The 22,993-nt window shown below is 59.5% G+C and overlaps 1 protein-coding gene across 8 annotated transcripts in view; it reads left to right on the top strand.

Annotated features, from left to right (window-relative positions):
* LOC116241183 (uncharacterized) overlaps window positions 1-22,253 on the top strand; it is a 41,794-nt gene extending 19,541 nt beyond the window's left edge. For 3 of the 8 annotated variants that reach the window (XM_090130348.1, XM_090130346.1, XM_090130342.1), the window contains 7 exons: window positions 1,018-1,167; window positions 5,437-5,484; window positions 7,926-7,964; window positions 10,050-10,112; window positions 13,895-13,954; window positions 14,656-14,727; window positions 19,484-22,253. In XM_090130348.1, coding sequence (XP_089986474.1) covers window positions 1,018-1,167; window positions 5,437-5,484; window positions 7,926-7,964; window positions 10,050-10,112; window positions 13,895-13,954; window positions 14,656-14,727; window positions 19,484-19,530 — 479 coding nt within the window. In that variant the 3' untranslated portion in view covers window positions 19,531-22,253. The remainder of the gene's footprint in view (window positions 1-1,017; window positions 1,168-5,436; window positions 5,485-7,925; window positions 7,965-10,049; window positions 10,113-13,894; window positions 13,955-14,655; window positions 14,728-19,483) is intronic. The other 5 variants (XR_016461364.1, XM_090130344.1, XM_090130343.1 and 2 more) reach the window with 5 other exon arrangements.
* Window positions 22,254-22,993: the final 740 nt, after the last annotated feature.

Raw genomic sequence — 22,993 nt, 5'->3', positions numbered from 1 at the left:
CCTTCTGCCCCACATCCCGCCCCACATCCTGCCCCACATGTCCCCCTTCTGCCCCACATCCCTGCCCCACATCCTGCCCCACATGTCCCCTTCTGCCCCCCATCCTACCCCACATCCTGCCCCACATCCCGCCCCACATCGCCCCTTTCTGCCCCACATCCTGCCCCACATCCCGCCCCACATCTCCCCCATCTACCCCACATCCTACCCCACATCTCCCACTTCTGCCCCACATCCCTGCCCCAGATCCCGCCCCACATCTCCCACATCCTGCCCCACATCCTGCCCCACATCCCGTCCCACATCTCCCACATCCTGCCCCACATCCTGCCCCACATGCTGCCCCACATCTCCCCCATCTGCCCCACATCCTGCCCCATATCTCCCTCTTCTGCCACCCATCCCACCCCCCTACCCCACATCCTGCCCCACATCGTGCCCCACATCTCCCCCATCTGCCCCACATCCTGCCCCACATCGTGCCCCACATCGTGCCCCACATCTCCCCCATCTGCCCCACATCCTGTCCCACATCCTGCCCCACGTCCTGCCCCACATCCTGCCCCATATCTCCCCCTTCTGCCCCACATCCTGCCCCACATCCCGTCCCACATCTCCCCCATCTGCCCCACATCCTACCCCACATCCCGCCCCACATCGTGCCTCACATCTCCCCCATCTGCCCCACATCCTACCCCACATCCTGCCCCACATCCCACCCCCCATCTCCCCCTTCTGCCCCACATCCTACCCCCCATCCTGCCCCACATTGTGCCTCACATCTCCCCCTTGTGCCCCACATCCTACCCCACATCCTGCCCCACATCCCGCCCCACATCTCCCCCTTCTGCCCCCCATCCTACCCCACATCCTGCCCCACATCCCGCCCCACATCTCCCCCTTCTGCCCCCCATCCTACCCCACATCCTGCCCCACATCCTGCCCCACATCTCCCCCTTCTGCCCCACCTCCCACCCCCCATCCCGCCCCACATCAGCCCCCCATCTTCCCCCCCAGCGCCCCCCGCTCAGCTGGGCAGCCCCATAGGCGCCCCCCCCCAGACGCTGTGGGGCAGCGACCCACAGCACGACGACGAGGAGGAGGAGGAGGAGGAGGAGGAGGAAGAGGAGGAGGACGAAGGCTACGAGCACCCAGACAGCAACAGCGGTCAGATGGGGGGCGGTTATGGGGCGCTGTGGGGCGCTATGGGGCGCTATGGGGTGCTGCGGGGTGCTGTGGGGTCCCTATGGGATGCTATGGGGCGCTATGGGGTGCTGTGGGGCACTATGGGGTTTTATGGGGTGCTATGGGGTGCAGTGGGGTGCTATGGGGCACTATGGGGTTTTATGGGGTGCTATGGGGTGCTGTGGAGCTCTATGGGGTGCTGTGGGGTGCTATGGGGTTTCTATGGGGTGCTATGGGGCGCTGTGGGGCGCTGTGGGGTGCTATGGGGCGCTATGGGGCGCTACGGGGTGCTATGGGGTGCTGTGGGGTGCTATGGGGGTGCTGTGGTGTCCCTATGGGGTCCCTATGGGGCGCTATGGGGCTCTATGGGGCGCTATGGGGTGCTATGGGGCGCTATGGGGTGCTGTGGGGTGCTATGGGGTGCAGTGGGGAGCTGTGGGGCACTATGGGGTTTTATGGGGTGCTATGGGGTGCTGTGGAGCTCTATGGGGTGCTGTGGGGTGCTATGGGGCGCTGTGGGGCGCTGTGGGGTGCTATGGGGCGCTATGGGGTGCTATGGGGTGCTATGGGGCGCTGTGGGGCGCTATGGGGCACTATGGGGCGCTATGGGGCGCTATGGGGCGCTATGGGGTGCTGTGGTGTCCCTATGGGGTCCCTATGGGGCGCTATGGGGCTCTATGGGGCGCTATGGGGTGCTATGGGGCGCTATGGGGTGCTGTGGGGTGCTATGGGGTGCAGTGGGGAGCTGTGGGGCACTATGGGGTTTTATGGGGTGCTATGGGGTGCTGTGGAGCTCTATGGGGTGCTGTGGGGTGCTATGGGGTTTCTATGGGGTGCTATGGGGCGCTGTGGGGCGCTGTGGGGTGCTATGGGGCGCTATGGGGTGCTATGGGGTGCTATGGGGCGCTATGGGGTGCTGTGGGGCGCTATGGGGCACTATGGGGCGCTATGGGGCGCTATGGGGTGCTGTGGTGTCCCTATGGGGTCCCTATGGGGTGCTATGGGGTTCTATGGGGCGCTATGGGGTGCTGTGGTGTCCCTATGGGGTCCCTATGGGGCGCTATGGGGTGCTGCGGGGTGCTGTAGGGTCCCTATGGGGTGCTATGGGAGGCTATGGGGCGCTATGGGGCGCTATGGGGTGCTGTGGGGCGCTATGGGGTGCTATGGGGCGCTATGGGGTGCTGTGGGGTGCTGTGGGGCGCTATGGGGTGCTAAGGGGTGCTATGGGGTGCTAAGGGGTGCTATGGGGCGCTATGGGGTGCTGTGGGGCGCTATGGGGTGCTAAGGGGCGCTATGGGGTGCTGTGGTGTCCCTATGGGGTCCCTATGGGGCGCTATGGGGCTCTATGGGGCGCTATGGGGTGCTGCGGGGTGCTGTGGGGTCCCTATGGGATGCTATGGGGCGCTATGGGGTGCTATGGGGCGCTATGGGGTGCTGTGGGGTGCTATGGGGTGCAGTGGGGTGCTATGGGGTGCTATGGGGTTTTATGGGCTGCTGTGGGGTGCTATGGGGTTTTATGGGGTGCTATGGGGTGCTATGGGGCACTATGTGGTTTTATGGGCTGCTCTGGGGTGCTATGGGGTGGTATGGGGTTTTATGGGGTGCTATGGGGTGCAATGGGGTGCTATGGGGCACTATGGGGTTTTATGGGGTGCTATGGGGTGCTGTGGAGCTCTATGGGGTGCTGTGGGGTTTCTATGGGGTGCTATGCGGCGCTATGGGGCGCTATGGGGTTTTATGGGGTTTCTATGGTGCGCTATGGGGCGCTATGGGGTCACTATGGGGTGCCATGGGGTTTTATGGGGTGCTATGGGGTGCTGTGGGGTCGCTATGGGTTCCCTATTGGGTGCTGTGGGGCGCTATGGGGTGCTATGGGGTGCTGTGGTGTCCCTATGGGGTGCTATTGCGTGCTATGGAGTTTTATGGGGTGCTGTGGGGCGCTATGGGGCGCTATGGGGTGCTATGGGGTTTTATGGGGTGCTATTGGGTGCTATGGGGTGCTGTGGTGTTTCTATGGGGTGCTGTGGGGTGCTATGGGTCTCTATGGGATCGCTATGGGTTGCTATGGGTCACTATAGGTCCCTATGGGTCTCTATGGGGCGCTATGGGGTGCTATGGGGTGCTATGGGGCGCTATGGGGTGCTATGGGTCTCTATGGGGTGCTATGGAGTTTTATGGGGCGCTATGGGGTGCTGTGGAGCTCTATGGGGTGCTGTGGGGTGCTATGGGGTTTCTATGGGGTGCTATGGGGCGCTATGGGGCGCTATGGGGTGCTGTGGGGTGCTGTGGGGTTTTATGGGCTGCTGTGGGGTGGTATGGGGCACTATGGGGTTTTATGGGGCACTATGGGGTTTTATGGGGTGCTGTGGGGTGCTATGGGGTGCTGTGGGGTGCTATGGGGCGCTATGGGGCGCTATGGGGCGCTATGGGGCGCTATGGGGTGCTGTGGTGTCCCTATGGGGTCCCTATGGGATGCTATGGGGTTCTATGGGGCGCTATGGGGTGCTGCGGGGTGCTGTGGGGTTTTATGGGCTGCTGTGGGGTGCTATGGGGTGTTAAGGGGTGCTACGGGGTTTTATGGAGTGCTATGGGGCGCTATGGGGCTGCTATGGGGTGCTGTGGGGTGCTGTGGGGTCCCTATGGGGCGCTATGGGGCGCTATGGGGTGCTGCGGGGTGCTGTGGGGCGCTATGGGGCGCTATGGGGCGCTATGGGGTGCTATGGGGTGCTGTGGGGTGCTGTGGGGTTTTATGGGGTGCTATGGGGCGCTATGGGGCGCTATGGGGTGCTATGGGGCTGCTATGGGGCACTATGGGGTTTTATGGGGTGCTATGGGGTGCTGTGGGGTTTTATGGGGTGCTGTGGGGTGCTATGGGGTGCTGTGGGGTGCTATGGGGCACTAAGGGGTGCTGTGGGGTTTCTATGGCGCGCTATGGGGCGCTATGGGGTCACTATGGGGTGCCATGGGGTTTTATGGGGTGCTATGGGGTGCTGTGGGGTCGCTATGGGTTCCCTATTGGGTGCTGTGGGGCGCTATGGGGTGCTATGGGGTGCTGTGGTGTCCCTATGGGGTGCTATTGCGTGCTATGGAGTTTTATGGGGTGCTGTGGGGCGCTATGGGGCGCTATGGGGTGCTATGGGGTTTTATGGGGTGCTATTGGGTGCTATGGGGTGCTGTGGTGTTTCTATGGGGTGCTGTGGGGTGCTATGGGTCTCTATGGGATCGCTATGGGTTGCTATGGGTCACTATAGGTCCCTATGGGTCTCTATGGGGCGCTATGGGGCGCTATGGGGTTCTATGGGGCGCTACGGGGTGCTATGGGGCGCTATGGGGTTCTATGGGGCGCTACGGGGTGCTATGGGGCGCTACGGGGTGCTATGGGGCACTATGGGGCTCTATGGGTTGCTATGGGGCGCTATGGGGCGCTATGGGGAGTTATGGGGTGCTGTGGGGTGCTATGGGGTGCTATGGGGGGCTATGGGGCGCTATGGGGCTCTATGGGGCGCTATGGGGTGCTATGGGGCTCTATGGGGCGCTATGGGGTGCTATGGGGCTCTATGGGGTTCTATGGTGTTCTATGGGGCGCTATGGGGTGCTATGGGGCTCTATGGGGCGCTATGGGGTGCTATGGGGCTCTATGGGGTTCTATGGTGTTCTATGGGGCGCTATGGGGTGCTATGGGGCTCTATGGGGCGCTATGGGGTGCTATGGGGCTCTATGGGGTTCTATGGTGTTCTATGGGGCGCTATGGGGTGCTATGGGGTGCTATGGGGGTCTATGGGGCGCTATGGGGCTCTATGGGGCGCTATGGGGTGCTATGGGGTGCTATGGGGCTCTATGGGGTTCTATGGTGTTCTATGGGGCGCTATGGGGCGCTATGGGGCGCTATGGGGCTCTATGGGGCGCTATGGGGTGCTATGGGGCTCTATGGGGCTCTATGGGGCGCTATGGGGTGCTATGGGGTGCTATGGGGCTCTATGGGGTTCTATGGTGTTCTATGGGGCGCTATGGGGTGCTATGGGGCTCTATGGGGCGCTATGGGGTTCTATGGGGCGCTATGGGGTGCTATGGGGCTCTATGGGGCGCTATGGGGCGCTATGGGGCGCTATGGGGCTCTATGGGGTTCTATGGGGCGCTATGGGGCGCTATGGGGCTCTATGGGGCGCTATGGGGCTCTATGGGTTGCTATGGGGCTCTATGGGTTGCTATGGGGCGCTATGGGGCGCCGCCCCACTGATCCCCACCCCACAGATGGATACGAGAACGAACCCGGAGCGCCTGCGTCACGGAGCTCTGCTGGTCTGTGCGACCCCATAGGGACCCCACAAAAACCCCAAAACCCCATAGAGCCCATAGGGACCCATAGGGACCCATAGAGACCCCATAGACCCCATAGAAACCCCATAGAGACCCATAGGGACCCATAGGGACCCATAGAGACCCCATAGACCCCATAGAAACCCCATAGAGACCCATAGGGACCCATAGAGACCCCATAGACCCCATAGAAACCCCATAGAGCCCATAGGGACCCATAGAGCCCCATAGAGACCCCGTAGACCCCATAGAAACCCCATAGAGCCCATAGGGACCCCATAGAGCCCCATAGAGACCCCATAGACCCCATAGAAACCCCATAGAGCCCTATAGAGACCCCATAGACCCCATAGAAACCCCATAGAGACCCATAGGGACCCATAGAGCCCCATAGAGACCCCATAGACCCCATAGAAACCCCATAGAGACCCATAGGGACCCCATAGACCCCATAGAAACCCCATAGAGACCCATAGGGACCCATAGAGCCCCATAGAGACCCCATAGACCCCATAGAAACCCCATAGAGCCCATAGGGACCCCCTACGGTCCCATAGAAACCCCACAGAAACCCCAAAACCCCATAGAGCCCATAGACCCCATAGAGACCGATAGACAGACCATAGACCCCAAAGAAAACCCCACAGAGCCCCATAGAAACCCCATAGACACCCCATAGAGCCCCATAGAAACCCCAGACACCCCACAGAAACCCCATAAAGACCCCATAAAAACCCCATAGAAACCACACAAAGACCCCATAAAAACCCTACAGAGACCCCATAGAAAGCCCATAGAGCCCCAAAGAAACCCCACAGAAACCCCACAGAGACCCCATAAAAACCCCATAGAAACCCCACAGAGCCCCACAGAGACCGCATAGAAACCCCATAGAGACCCCACAAATACCCCATAGAAACCCCACAGAAACCCCATAAAAACCCCACAGAATCCCCATAGAGCCCCATAGGGACCCCATAGAAACCCCACAGAGACCCCATAGAGACCCCAAAGAAACCCCATAGACCCCCAAAGAAACCCCATAGAAACCCCATAGAGACCCCATAGAGACCCCAAAGAAACCCCATAGACCCCCAAAGAAACCCCATAGAAACCCCATAGAAACCCCATAGAGACCCCATAGAGACCCCATAGAGACCCCACAGAGATCCCACAGAGACCCCATAGGGACCCCAAAGAAACCCCATAGGGACCCCATAGAAACCGCATAGAAACCACACAAAGACCCCATAGAAACCCTACAGAGACCCCATAGAAACCCCATAGAGCCCCATGGGGACCCCATAGAAACCCCATAGAGCCCCAAAGAAACCCCACAGAAACCCCACAGAGACCCCATAAAAACCCCACAGAAACCCCATAAAAACCCCACAGAAACCCCATAGAAACCCCATAGAAACCCTACAGAAACCCTACAGAAACCCCACAGAGACCCCATAAAAACCCCATAGAAACCCCACAGAGCCCCATAGAGACCCCATAGAAACCCCATAGAGACCGATAGAAACCCACAGCGACCCCATAGAGACCCCATAGACCCCACAGAGACCCCATAGAGACCCCATAGAAACCCCAAAGAAACCCCACAGAAACCCCACAGAGACCCCATAAAAACCCCACAGAAACCCCACAGAGACCCCATAAAAACCCCATAGAAACCCCACAGAGCCCCATAGAGACCCCATAGAAACCCCATAGAGACCCCACAAATACCCCATAGAAACCCCACAGAAACCCCATAAAAACCCCACAGAATCCCCATAGAGCCCCATAGGGACCCCATAGAAACCCCAGAGACCCCATAAAAACCCCACAGAATCCCCATAGAAACCCCATAGAGCCCCAAAGAAACCCCACAGAAACCCCACAGAGACCCCATAAAAACCCCACAGAAACCCCATAAAAACCCCACAGAAACCCCATAGAAACCCCATAGAAACCCTACAGAAACCCTACAGAAACCCCACAGAGACCCCATAAAAACCCCATAGAAACCCCATAGAAACCCCGCAGAGACCCCATAAAAACCCCATAGAGACCGATAGAAACCCACAGCGACCCCATAGAGACCCCATAGACCCCACAGAGACCCCATAGAGACCCCATAGAGACCCCAAAGAAACCCCACAGAAACCCCACAAATACCCCATAAAAACCCCACAGAATCCCCATAGAGCCCCATAGGGACCCCATAGAAACCCCATAGAGCCCCAAAGAAACCCCATAGAAACCCCACAGAAACCCCATAGAAACCCCATAGAAACCCTACAGAAACCCCACAGAGACCCCACAGAGACCCCATAAAAACCCCACAGAATCCCCATAGAGCCCCATAGGGACCCCATAAAAACCCCACAGAACCCCCCACCCCCCCTGGACCCCACAACCTTTTCACCCCACAGGGAGCTACGAGAACGACCCCAATTCCAGCCCAGCCTCAGGTGAGCACCCCATAAAACGTTCCTCCGACCCCACAACTTTATGGGGTCGCGCCGCTTCCTATAGGGCCGCTCCGGTTCCTATAGGGCCGCTCTGCTTCCTATAGGGCCGCTGTACTTCCTATAGGGCCGCGTGGGTTCCTATAGGGCCGCTCCAGTTCCTATAGGGCCGCACCGGTTCCTATAGGGCCGCTCCAGTTCCTATAGGGCCACTCCGCTTCCTATAGGGCCGCGCCGGTTCCTATAGGGCCGCTCCAGTTCCTATAGGGCCGCTCCGCTTCCTATAGGGCCGCTCTGCTTCCTATAGGGCCACTCCGCTTCCTATAGGGCCACGCGGTTCCTATAGGGCCGCTCCAGTTCCTATAGGGCCGCTCTGCTTCCTATAGGGCCGCTGTACTTCCTATAGGGCCGCTCCGGTTCCTATAGGGCCGCTCCTCTTCCTATAGGGCCGCTCCGCTTCCTAAAGGGCCGCTCCAGTTCCTATAGGGCCGCTCTGCTTCCTATAGGGCCGCTCCGGTTCCTATAGGGCCTCTCCTCTTCCTATAGGGCCGCGCCAGTTCCTATAGGGCAGCTCCAGTTCCTATAGGGCCGCTCTGCTTCCTATAGGGCCGCGCCAGTTCCTATAGGGCCATGCCTGTTCCTATAGGGCCGCGCTGCTTCCTATAGGGCCACTCCAGTTCCTATAGGGCCGTGCTGCTTCCCATAGGGCCGCGCCAGTTCCTATAGGGCCACACCGGTTCCTATAGGGCCGCGCCAGTTCCTATAGGGCCGCTCCACTTCCTATAGGGCCGCTCCGCTTCCTATAGGGCCGCTCTGCTTCCTATAGGGCCACTCCGCTTCCTATAGGGCCACGCGGTTCCTATAGGGCCGCTCCAGTTCCTATAGGGCCGCTCTGCTTCCTATAGGGCCGCTGTACTTCCTATAGGGCCGCTCCGGTTCCTATAGGGCCGCTCCTCTTCCTATAGGGCCGCTCCGCTTCCTAAAGGGCCGCTCCAGTTCCTATAGGGCCGCTCTGCTTCCTATAGGGCCGCTCCGGTTCCTATAGGGCCTCTCCTCTTCCTATAGGGCCGCGCCAGTTCCTATAGGGCAGCTCCAGTTCCTATAGGGCCGCTCTGCTTCCTATAGGGCCGCGCCAGTTCCTATAGGGCCATGCCTGTTCCTATAGGGCCGCGCTGCTTCCTATAGGGCCACTCCAGTTCCTATAGGGCCGTGCTGCTTCCCATAGGGCCGCGCCAGTTCCTATAGGGCCACACCGGTTCCTATAGGGCCGCGCCAGTTCCTATAGGGCCGCTCCACTTCCTATAGGGCCGCTCCGCTTCCTATAGGGCCGCTCTGCTTCCTATAGGGCCACTCCGCTTCCTATAGGGCCACGCGGTTCCTATAGGGCCGCTCCAGTTCCTATAGGGCCGCTCTGCTTCCTATAGGGCCGCTGTACTTCCTATAGGGCCGCTCCGGTTCCTATAGGGCCGCTCCTCTTCCTATAGGGCCGCTCCGCTTCCTAAAGGGCCGCTCCAGTTCCTATAGGGCCGCTCTGCTTCCTATAGGGCCGCTCCGGTTCCTATAGGGCCTCTCCTCTTCCTATAGGGCCGCGCCAGTTCCTATAGGGCAGCTCCAGTTCCTATAGGGCCGCTCTGCTTCCTATAGGGCCGCGCCAGTTCCTATAGGGCCATGCCTGTTCCTATAGGGCCGCGCTGCTTCCTATAGGGCCACTCCAGTTCCTATAGGGCCGTGCTGCTTCCCATAGGGCCGCGCCAGTTCCTATAGGGCCACACCGGTTCCTATAGGGCCGCGCCAGTTCCTATAGGGCCGCTGCACTTCCTATAGGGCCGCTCCGCTTCCTATAGGGCCGTGCTGCTTCCTATAGGGCCACTCTTGTTCCTATAGGGCCGCTGCACTTCCTATAGGGCTGATCCGCTTCCTATAGGTCCGCTCCGGTTCCTATATGGCCGTGCTCCTTCCTATAGGGCCGCTCTTGTTCCTATAGGACCGCTCCGCTTCCTATAGGGCGGCGTCAGTTCCTATAGGGCCGCTCCGCTTCCTATAGGGCCGCGCCGGTTCCTATAGGGCCGCTCCTTTCTCACCCTACAGCCTCCACCCCAAATCCCAGCGAACCCACAGCGCTGAGCCCTGGAGCAGCAAAACTCATCACAGGTAACGGCCCTATAGGGGCAGCCAGCCCATATAGGATCGCACACCCATATAGGGTCAGCCAGCCCTTATAGGGTCACCAACACTTATAGGGTCAGCCAGCCCTTATAGGGTCAGCCAGTCCTTATAGGGTCAGCCAGCCCTTATAGGGTCACCAGCCCTTATAGGGTCAGCCAGCCCCTATAGGATCACACACCCATATTGGGTCATCAACCCTTTTAGGGTCAGCCAGCCCCTATAGGGTCACCTACACTTATAGGGTCAGCCTGTCCTTATAGGGCCACCAGCCCTTATAGGGTCAGCCAGCCCTTATAGGGTCAGCCATCCCTTATAGGGTCACCAACCCTTATAGGGTCACCAGCCCTTATAGGATCGCACACCCATATAGGGTCATCAACCCTTTTAGGGTCAGCCAGCCCTTATAGGGTCAGGCAGCCCTTATAGGGTCACCAGCCCTTATAGGGTCACCAACCCTTATAGGGTCAGCCAGCCCCTATAGGATCACACACCCATATTGGGTCATCAACCCTTTTAGGGTCAGCCAGCCCTTATAGGGTCAGCCAGCCCTTATAGGGTCACCAGCCCTTATAGGGTCACCAGCCCTTATAGGGTCAGCCAGCCCCTATAGGATCACACACCCATATTGGGTCATCAACCCTTTTAGGGTCAGCCAGCCCCTATAGGGTCAGCCAGCCCTTATAGGGTCAGCCAGCCCCTATAGGGTCACCAACCCTTATAGGGTCAGCCAGCCCTTATAGGGTCACCAACCCTTACAGGGTCAGCCAGCCCTTATAGGGCCACCAGCCCTTATAGGGTCAACCATCCCTTATAGGGTCACCAACCCTTATAGTGTCAGCCAGCCCCTATAGGGTCACCAGCCCTTATAGGGTCACCAACACTTATAGGGTCAGCCAGCCCCTCTAGGGTCACACATCCATATGGGGTCAGCCAGCCCTTATAGGGTCACCAACCCTTATAGTGTCAGCCAGCCCCTATAGGGTCACCAGCCCTTATAGGGTCACCAACACTTATAGGGTCAGCCAGCCCCTCTAGGGTCACACATCCATATGGGGTCAGCCAGCCCTTATAGTGTCACCAGCCCTTATAGGGTCACCGACACTTATAGGGTCAGCCAGCCCATATAGGGTCGCACACCCATATAGGGTCACCAACCCTTATAGGGTCAGCCAGCCCCTAGAGGGTCACCAACCCTTGTAGGGTCAGCCAGCCCTTATAGGGCCACCAGCCCTTATAGGGGCAGCCAGCCCCTATAGGGTCACACATCCATATGGGGTCAGCCAGCCCTTATAGTGTCACCGACACTTATAGGGTCAGCCAGCCCCTATAGGGTCGCACACCCATATAGGGTCACCAGCCCTTATAGGGTCACCGACACTTATAGGGTCAGCCAGCCCATATAGGGTCGCACACCCTTATAGGGTCAGCCTGTCCTTATAGGGCCACCAGCCCTTATAGGGTCACCAACCCTTATAGGTCCCCAACTCCCCCCACTGTCCCCATTACCCCCCCACTGTCCCCAATGTCCCCACTGTCCCCATTCCCCCCCCAATGTCCCCATTCCCCCCCCAGTGTCCCCAACCCCCCATAATGTCCCCAATGTTCCCATTCCTCCCCAATGTCCCCAACCCCCCCTGCTGTCCCCAATGTCCCCACTGTCCCCACTGCCCCCCAATGTCCCCAATGTCCCCAACCCCCCCATTGTCCCCCATTCCCACCACTGTCCCCAAACCCCCCAATGTCCCCACTGTCCCCAACCCCCCACTGTCCCCATTTCCCCCCCAATGTCCCCAACAATGTCCCCAACCCCCCCATTGTCCCCAATCTCCCCAATGTCCCCAAGCCCCCCACTGTCCCCAATGTCCCCATTACCCCCCCACTGTCCCCAACCCCCCCAATGTCCCCATTCCCCCAATGTCCCCAATGTCCCCAATGTCCCCAACCCCCCCACTGTCCCCAATGTCCCCAATGTCCCCAACCCACCCACTGTCCCCAACCCCCCCCCAGTGTCCCCATTGCCCCAATGTCCCCACTGTCCCCAATGTCCCCAACCCCCCCACTGTCCCCAACCCCCCCAATGTCCCCAATGTCCCCAATGTCCCCACTGTCCCCAATGTCCCCAACCCTCCCACTGTCCCCAACCCCCCCCAATGTCCCCAATGTCCCCACTGTCCCCACTGCCCCCCACTGTCCCCACTGTCCCCAACCCCCCCCAATGTCCCCCATTCCCCCAATGTCCCCAACCCCCCCACTGTCCCCAACCCCCCCCAATGTCCCCAACCCCCCAATGTCCCATTCCCCCCCAATGTCCCCATTCCCCCACTGTCCCCAATGTCCCCAACCCCCCCACTGTCCCCAATGTCCCCAATGTCCCCAATGTCCCCAACCCCCCCACTGTCCCCAATGTCCCCAATGTCTCCATTCCCCCCCAATGTCCCCAACCCCCCCAATGTCCCCAACCCCCCCTGCTGTCCCCAATGTCCCCACTGTCCCCAACCCCTCCACTGTCCCCCATTCCCCCAATGTCCCCAACCCCCCAATGTCTCCATTCCCCCCCAATGTCACCAACCCCCCCCAATGTCCCCATTCCCCCAATGTCCCCAATGTCCCCAACCCCCCCACTGTCCCCAACCCCCCCCCAGTGTCCCCATTGCCCCAATGTCCCCACTGTCCCCAATGTCCCCAACCCCCCCAATGTCCCCAACCCCCCCTACTGTCCCCAATGTCCCCACTGTCCCCACTGCCCCCCACTGTCCCCACTGTCCCCAACCCCCCCATTGTCCCCCATTCCCCCAATGTCCCCAACCCCCCCTGCTGTCCCCAATGTCCCCACTGTCCCCAAACCCCCCAATGTCCCCAATGTCCCCAATGTCCCCAGTGTCCCCAACCCCCCCAATGTCCCCATTCCCCCAATGTCCCCACTGTCCCCAATGTCCCCAACCCCTCCACTGTCCCCCATTCCCCCAATGTCCCCAACCCCCCCACTGTCCCCAACCCCCCCCAATGTCCCCATTCCCCCACTGTCCCCAATGTTCACAACCCCCCCCCATTGTCCCCAACCCCCTCCTGCTGTCCCCAATGTCCCCACTGTCCCCAACCCCTCCACTGTCCCCATTCCCCCAATGTCCCCACTGTCCCCAATGTCCCCAACCCCCCCACTGTCCCCAACCCCCCCCAATGTCCCCAATGTCCCCATTCCCCCCCAATGTCCCCAACCCCCGCACTGTCCCCAATGTCCCCAATGTCCCCAACCCCCCCAATGTCTCCAACCCCCCCCTGCTGTCCCCAATGTCCCCAATGTCCCCAACCCCTCCACTGTCCCCCATTCCCCCAATGTCCCCAACCCCCCAATGTCTCCATTCCCCCCCAATGTCACCAACCCCCCCCAATGTCCCCATTCCCCCACTGTCCCCAATGTCCACAACCCCCCCACTGTCCCCAACCCCCCCCAATGTCCCCACTGTCCCCACTGCCCCCCAATGTCCCCAATGTCCCCCATTCCCCCAATGTCCCCAACCCCCCCACTGTCCCCAACCCCCCCCAATGTCCCCACTGTCCCCACTGCCCCCCAATGTCCCCAATGTCCCCCATTCCCCCAATGTCCCCAACCCCCCCACTGTCCCCAACCCCCCCACTGTCCCCAACCCCCCCCAATGTCCCCAATGTCCCCATTCCCCCCCAATGTCCCCAACCCCCCCAATGTCCCCAACCCCCCCCCAATGTCCCCAATGTCCCCAGTGTCCCCAATGTCCCCCGTTTGTCCCCAGGGCTGCAGCGGGCGCTGCTGGTGGCACAGCGCTGGGATGGGCGCAGCGAGGGATCTGCAGGTGGGGGGGGGGGGGACACAAAATGCCACCCCCTGATGTCCCCAAATGGGGGGGGGACACAAAGCCACCCCCAATGTCCCCAAATTGGGGGGGGGGACACAAAATGCCACCCCCTGATGTCCCCAAATGGGGGGGGAGGGACACAAAATGCCACCCCCTGATGTCCCCAAATGGGGGGGGGGGACACAAAGCCACACCCCCAATGTCCCCAAATTGGGGGGGACACACACAAAGCCACCCCCAAATGTCCCCATATGGGGGTGGGGGGGCACAAAGCCACCAAATCGGGGGGGGACACACAAAGCCACCCCCAATGTCCCCAAATGGGGGGAAGGGGCAAAGCCACCCCCAATGTCCCCAAATGGGGGGGGGACATAAAATGCCACTCTCCAATGTCCCCAAATTGGGGGGGGGGGGCGCAAAGCCACCACCAATGTCCCTAAATGGGGGGGGGGACACAAAGCCACCCCCCAGTGTCCCCAAATGGGGGGGGGGACACAAAGCCACCCCCCAGTGTCCCCAAATGGGGGGGAGGGGCAAAGCCACCAAATTGGGGGGGGATGGAGGACACAAAGTCACTCCCAATGTCCCCAAATGGGGGGGGGGGGGGGGGACGGACACAAAGCCACCAATCCATGTCCCCAATGCCCCCCCCCAGTGTCCCCAACCCCCCCCCAAATGTCCCCATTCCCCCCCCCCAGGTTCGCAGCCCTATGAGGAGATGGGGGGGACAAGAAGGGTGGCAGCGCCGCGACGGGACGGAAATGAGGATGGTGAGGGGGGGGGACATTGGGGACACTGGGGACACTGGGGGGCAATGGGGGGGTTGGGGACATCGGGGGGGAATGGGGACATTGGGGACAGTGGGGACGGGGGGGGGAATGGGGACTGGGGGGGGGATGGGGTCTAGGAGGGGGAAGGGGGACACTGGGGGGACTTGGGGACACCGGGGGGGGAAAGGGGGGGTTGGGGACATCGGGGGGGAATGGGGACATTGGGGACAGTGGGGGGGAGTGGGGTCTGGGGGGGGGATGGGGGGGTTGGGGACATTGGGGACGGGGGGTGGGAATGGGGGCAGTGGGGGGGAATGGGGGACACTGGGGGGGGTTGGGGACACTGGGGACACTGGGGGGCAATGGGGGGGTTGGGGACATCGGGGGGGAATGGGGACATTGGGGACAGTGGGGACATTGGGGGGAATGGGGTCTGGGGGGGGGATGGGGGGGTTGGGGACATTGGGGACGGGGGGGGGGAATGGGGGCAGTGGGGGGGAATGGGGGACACTGGGGGGGGTTGGGGACACTGGGGGGGAATGGGGACATTGGGGACAGTGGGGGGGAATGGGGTCTGGGGGGGGGACAGGGGGGACATTGGGGACAGTGGGGGGGAATGGGGACATTGGGGACATTGGGGGGGAATGGAACTGGGGGGGGACATTGGGGACATTGGGGACGGGGGGAAATGGGGGACACTGGGGGGACTTTGGGACACTGGGGGGGGAAGGGGGGGTCGGGGACATCGGGGGGGGAATGGGGACATTGGGGACAGTGGGGGGGAATGGGGACTGGGGGGGGACAGGGGGGACATTGGGGACGGTGGGGGGGGAATGAGGACATTGGGGACATTGGGGACGGTGGGGGGGAATGGGGTCAGTGGGGTCAATGGGATCAATGGGGATTAATAGGAATCAGTGGGGATCAATGGGGTCAATGGGGATCAATGGGGTCAGTGGGGTCAATGGCGTTCAATGGGGTCAATGGGAATCAATGGGGTCAATGGGAATCAATGGGGTCAGTGGGGATCAATGGGGTCAATGGGGTCAATGGGGTCAATGGGAATCAATGGGGTCAGTGGGGATCAATGGGGTCAATGGGGTCAATGGGGTCAATGAGGACATTGGGGTCATTGGGGTCAATGGGGTCAATGGGGACATTGGGGTCAATGGGGGTCAATGGGGTCAACAGGAATCAATGGGGTCAATGGGATCAATGGGGTCAGTGGGGTCAATGGGATCAATGGGGTCAATGGGGTCAATGGGGGTCAATGGGGTCAACAGGAATCAATGGGGTCAATGGGATCAATGGGGTCAGTGGGGTCAATGGGGTCAATGGGGTCAATGGGGTCAATGGGATCAATGGGGTCAGTGGGGTCAATGGGGGTCAATGGGGTCAACGGGAATCAATGGGGTCAATGGGATCAATGGGGTCAGTGGGGTCAATGGGGTCAATGGGATCAATGGGGACATTGGGATCAATGGGGTTTGTGGGGTCAGTGGGGATTGGGGGCCAATGGGGCCAATGGGGTCAATGGGGTCAATGGCTCCAATGGGGTCAATGGGGTCAATGGGAACAATGAGGATCAATGGATTCAATGGGGTCAATGGGGACATTAGGATCAATGGGATCAATGGGGCCAGTGGGGACATTAGGATCAATGGGGTCAGTGGGAATCAATGGGGTCAGTGGGGATCAATGAGGACATTGGGGTCATTGGGGTCAATGGGGTCATTGGGGACATTGGGGTCAATGGGGGTCAATGGGGTCAACAGGAATCAATGGGGTCAATGGGGCCAGTGGGGTCAGTGGGGTCAATGGGGTCAGTGGGGACATTGGGGATCAATGGGGTCAGTGGGGTCAATGGGATCAATGGGATCAATGGGGTTCAATGGGGTCAGTGGGATCAATGGGGTCAATGGGGATCAATGAGGACATTGGGGTCATTGGGGTCAATGGGGTCAATGGGGTCAATGGGGGTCAATGGGGTCAACGGGAATCAATGGGGTCAATGGGGCCAATGGGGTCAATGGGGTCAGTGGGAATCAATGGGGTCAGTGGGATCAATGGGGTCAGTGGGGATCAATGAGGACATTGGGGTCATTGGGGTCAATGGGGACATTGGGGTCAATGGGGTCAATGGGGGTCAATGGGGTCAATGGGGTCAGTGGGAATCAATGGGGTCAATGGGGCCAATGGGGTCAATGGGGTCAATGGGGTCAGTGGGGTCAATGGGATCAATGAGGTCAATGGGATCAATGGGGTCAATGGGAATCAATGGGGTCAATGGGGATCAATGAGGACATTGGGGTCATTGGGGTCAATGGGGTCATTGGGGACATTGGGGTCAATGGGGGTCAATGGGGTCAACAGGAATCAATGGGGTCAATGGGGCCAGTGGGGTCAGTGGGGTCAATGGGGTCAGTGGGGACATTGGGGATCAATGGGGTCAGTGGGGTCAATGGGATCAATGGGATCAATGGGGTTCAATGGGGTCAGTGGGATCAATGGGGTCAATGGGGATCAATGAGGACATTGGGGTCATTGGGGTCAATGGGGTCAATGGGGTCAATGGGGGTCAATGGGGTCAACGGGAATCAATGGGGTCAATGGGGCCAATGGGGTCAATGGGGTCAATGGGGTCAGTGGGAATCAATGGGGTCAGTGGGATCAATGGGGTCAGTGGGGATCAATGAGGACATTGGGGTCATTGGGGTCAATGGGGACATTGGGGTCAATGGGGTCAATGGGGGTCAATGGGGTCAATGGGGTCAGTGGGAATCAATGGGGTCAATGGGGCCAATGGGGTCAATGGGGTCAATGGGGTCAGTGGGGTCAATGGGATCAATGAGGTCAATGGGATCAATGGGGTCAATGGGAATCAATGGGGTCAATGGGGATCAATGAGGACATTGGGGTCATTGGGGTCAATGGGGTCATTGGGGACATTGGGGTCAATGGGGGTCAATGGGGTCAACAGGAATCAATGGGGTCAATGGGGCCAGTGGGGTCAGTGGGGTCAATGGGGTCAGTGGGGACATTGGGGATCAATGGGGTCAGTGGGGTCAATGGGATCAATGGGATCAATGGGGTTCAATGGGGTCAGTGGGATCAATGGGGTCAATGGGGATCAATGAGGACATTGGGGTCATTGGGGTCAATGGGGTCAATGGGGTCAATGGGGGTCAATGGGGTCAACGGGAATCAATGGGGTCAATGGGGCCAATGGGGTCAATGGGGTCAATGGGGTCAGTGGGAATCAATGGGGTCAGTGGGATCAATGGGGTCAGTGGGGATCAATGAGGACATTGGGGTCATTGGGGTCAATGGGGACATTGGGGTCAATGGGGTCAATGGGGGTCAATGGGGCCAATGGGGTCAATGGGGTCAATGGGGTCAGTGGGGTCAATGGGATCAATGAGGTCAATGGGATCAATGGGAATCAATGGGGTCAATGGGGTCAATGGGAATCAATGGGGTCAATGGGGTCAATGGGAATCAATGGGGTCAGTGGGGTCAATGGGAATCAATGGGGTCAATGGGGATCAATGAGGACATTGGGGTCATTGGGGTCAATGGGGTCATTGGGGACATTGGGGTCAATGGGGGTCAATGGGGTCAACAGGAATCAATGGGGTCAATGGGGTCAGTGGGGTCAATGGGGTCAGTGGGGACATTGGGGATCAATGGGGTCAGTGGGGTCAATGGGATCAATGGGATCAATGGGGTTCAATGGGGTCAGTGGGATCAATGGGGTCAATGGGGATCAATGAGGACATTGGGGTCATTGGGGTCAATGGGGTCAATGGGGTCAATGGGGGTCAATGGGGTCAACGGGAATCAATGGGGTCAATGGGGCCAATGGGGTCAATGGGGTCAATGGGGTCAGTGGGAATCAATGGGGTCAGTGGGATCAATGGGGTCAGTGGGGATCAATGAGGACATTGGGGTCATTGGGGTCAATGGGGACATTGGGGTCAATGGGGTCAATGGGGGTCAATGGGGTCAATGGGGTCAGTGGGAATCAATGGGGTCAATGGGGCCAATGGGGTCAATGGGGTCAATGGGGTCAGTGGGGTCAATGGGATCAATGAGGTCAATGGGATCAATGGGGTCAATGGGAATCAATGGGGTCAATGGGGATCAATGAGGACATTGGGGTCATTGGGGTCAATGGGGTCATTGGGGACATTGGGGTCAATGGGGGTCAATGGGGTCAACAGGAATCAATGGGGTCAATGGGGCCAGTGGGGTCAGTGGGGTCAATGGGGTCAGTGGGGACATTGGGGATCAATGGGGTCAGTGGGGTCAATGGGATCAATGGGATCAATGGGGTTCAATGGGGTCAGTGGGATCAATGGGGTCAATGGGGATCAATGAGGACATTGGGGTCATTGGGGTCAATGGGGTCATTGGGGACATTGGGGTCAATGGGGGTCAATGGTGTCAACAGGAATCAATGGGGTCAATGGGGTCAGTGGGGACATTGGGGGTCAGTGGGGTTCAATGGGGTCAATGGGGACATTGGGATCAATGGGGACATTGGGGTCAATGGGGTCAGTGGGGTCAATGGGATCAATGGGGCCAATGGGGTCAATGGGATCAATGGGGTCACTGGGGATCAATGGGGTCACTGGGGACATTGGGATCAATGGGGATCAGTGGGGTCAATGGGATCAATGGGGTCAATGGGGTCAATGGGGTCATCATTGGGGACATTGGGGACAGTAGGGCTGTCTGTCCGTCCCTCCCACAGATGCTGGCTCCTATGAGAACATGGCGGGCGCCGAGCTGACCCCGTGACCCTGCCGTGACCCCGTGACCCCACCGTGACCCCACCGTGACCCCGCCATGACCCTATGACCACACTGTGACCCCGTGACCCCGCCGTGACCCTTTGACCACACTGTGACCCCACTGTGACCTCGTGTGACCCCGTGACCCCGCCGTGACCCCGTGACCCCGCCGTGACCCTTTGACCACACTGTGACCCCACTGTGACCTCGTGTGACCCCGTGACCCCGCCGTGACCCCGTGACCACGCTGTGCCCCCGTGTGACCCCACCGTGACCTCCTGTGACCCCACCGTGACCCTATGACTCCCCCATAACCCTGCCATGACCCCACTGTGACCCCTCTGACCCCAGTGGACCCCATAGAGACCCCACAGATCCCATAGAGACCCACAGAGCTGCACTGACCCCACAGAGACCTCCCAGATCCCACAGAACCCCACTGACCCCATAGTGACCCCATAGAGACCCACAAACCCCATAGAGACCCACAGAACCACACTGACCCCATAGAGACCCCATAGAGACCCACAAACCCCATAGAGACCCACAGAACCACACTGACCCCATAGAGACCCCATAGAGCCCCACAAATCCCATAGAGACCCACAGAACCACACTGACCCCATAGAGACCCCATAGAGCCCCACAAATCCCATAGACATCCACAGATCCCCACTGATTCCATAGAGCCCCACTGACCCCATAGAGACCCCACAGAGACCCCATAGAGACCCTACAGACCCCACAGAGCTCCACTGACCCCATAGAGGACCCACAGAGCCCCACTGACCCCATAGAGACCCTACAGACCCCACAGAGCTCCACTGACCCCATAGAGATCCCATAGAGCCCCACTGACCCCATAGAGCCCCATAGAGACCCTATAGAGACCCCATAGAGACTCATTGACCCCACAGAGACCCCATAGAGACCCCATAGAGCCCCCCAGACCGCACAGAGACCCCATAGAGACCCCATATAGACCCCTTGACCCCACAGAGACCCCATAGTGACCCCATAGAGACCCACTGACCCCACAGAGACCCCCCAGACCCCCCAGAGACCCCATAGAGCCCCACAGACCCCATAAAGACCCCATAGAGACCCCATAGAGCCCCATAGAGACCCACAGACCCCATAGAGACCGATTGACCCCACAGAGACCCCATAGAGACCCCATAGAGACCCACAGACCCCATAGAGACCCCAATAAAGCCCCATAGAGCCCCATAGAGACCCCATAGAGATCCCACAGACCCCATAGAGACCCCATAGAGACCCCACAGGGACCATTAGACCCCATAGAGACCCCATAGACATCATAGACCCCAGAGAGACCCCATAGAGACCCCATAGAGACCCTACAGACCCCATAGACCCCCACTGACCCCACAGAGACCCCCCCAGACCCCACAGAGACCTCATAGAGCCCCACAGACCCCATAAAGACCCCATAGAGACCCCATAGAGCCCCATAGAGACCCTACAGACCCCACAGAGACCCCCCAGACCCCACAGAGACCCCATAGAGCCCCACAGACCCCATAGAGACCCCATAGAGACCCCTTGACCCCACAGAGACCCCATAGAGACCCATAGAGACCCCTTGACCCCACAGAGACCCCGTAGAGACCCCATAGAGCCCCACAGACCCCATAGAGCCCCATTGACCCCAGAGAGACCCCACAGAGATCCCACAGACCCCATAGATACCCCATAGAGATCCCACAGACCCCATAGAGACCCCATAGACATCATAGACCCCATAGACCCCCACAGACCCCACAGAGACCCCATAGAGCCCCACAGACCCCATAGAGACCCCATAGAGACCCCATAGAGCCCCATAGAGACCCTACAGACCCCATAGAGACCCCCCAGACCCCACAGAGACCCCATAGAGCCCCACAGACCCCATAGAGACCCCATAGAGACCCCTTGACCCCACAGAGACCCCATAGAGACCCCATAGAGCCCCACAGACCCCATAGAAACCCACAGACCCCACAGATACCCCATAGAGACCCCATAGAACCCCATAGAGCCCTGCAGACCCCATAGAGACCCATCGACCCCACAGAGACCCCACAGACCCCACAGAGACCCCATAGAGACCCCATAGAGCCCCACAGACCCCATAGAGCCCCATTGACCCCACTGAGACCCCACAGAGACCCCATAGAGACCCCATAGAGACCCCACAGACCCCATAGAGCCCCACAGACCCCACAGAGACCCCATAGAGACCCCATAGAGACCCATAGAGACCCCTTGACCCCACAGAGACCCCATAGAGACCCCATAGAGCCCCACAGACCCCATAGAGCCCCATTGACCCCAGAGAGACCCCACAGAGATCCCACAGACCCCATAGATACCCCATAGACATCATAGACCCCATAGACGTCATAGAGCCCAGAGAGACCCCATAGAGACCCTACAGACCCCATAGACCCCCATTGACCCCACAGAGACCCCATAGAGCCCCACAGACCCCATAGAGACCCCATAGAGACCCCATAGAGCCCCATAGAGACCCCATAGAGACCCCATAGAGACCCCTTGACCCCACAGAGACCCCATAGAGACCCCATAGAGCCCCACAGACCCCATAGAGCCCCATTGACCCCACAGAGACCCCATAGAGACCCCATAGAGACCCTACAGACCCCATAGAGCCCCATTGACCCCACAGAGACCCCATAGAGACCCCACAGACCCCATATTGACCCCCCCCCCCCCCCCCAATGACGACCAACGACGGAGGCTGTAATTAAAAAAGCACTTAATTAAAAAACCGGAAGCACTGATGAACGAAACGAACTTGGGGTTATGGGGGGGATTTGGGGTTACGGGGTTATGGGGGGGATTTGGGGTTATGGGGGGAACATGGGGGGAATTTGGGGTTACGGGGGGGATTTGGGGTTATGGGGGGTTATGGGGGGGGTTATAGGGCGGATTTGGGGTTTTGGGGGTTATGGGGGCGATACGGGGGGGATGTGGGGGGGATTTGGGGTTATGGGGTTATGGGGGGATGTGGGGGATTTGGGGTTATGGGGGGATGTGGGGGGGATTTGGGGTTATGGGGAGATATGGGGGGATTTGGGGTTATGGGGGGATATGGGGGGATTTGGGGTTTTGGGGGTTATGGGGGGAATATGGGGTTATGGGCTGATATGGGGGGAATTTGGGATTACGGGGGGGATTTGGAGTTATGGGGTTATGGGGGGGATATGGGGGGGGCTGTGGGATTATGGGGGGATTTGGGGGGATTTGGGGTTATGGGGGGATTTGGGGGGGTTGTGGGATTATGGGGGGCTTGTGGGGTTTCTAGGGCGCTGTGGGGTTTTTGGGGGGGTTGTGGGGTTTTTGGTGGGGCTTATGGGGTTTCTGGGGGGGCTGTGGGGTTTCTGGGGAGGTTGTGGGGTTTTGGGGGGGTTGTGGGGTTTTGGGCGGGTTTTGGGGTTTTT

This window comes from Phasianus colchicus, chromosome 40, assembly GCF_987193195.1.
Source record: "Phasianus colchicus chromosome 40, bPhaCol1.hap1.1, whole genome shotgun sequence".
Lineage (NCBI taxonomy): Eukaryota > Metazoa > Chordata > Aves > Galliformes > Phasianidae > Phasianus > Phasianus colchicus.
The sequence above is the reverse complement of the archived record's forward strand: the minus strand, read 5'-3'. Positions and strand labels throughout refer to the sequence as shown.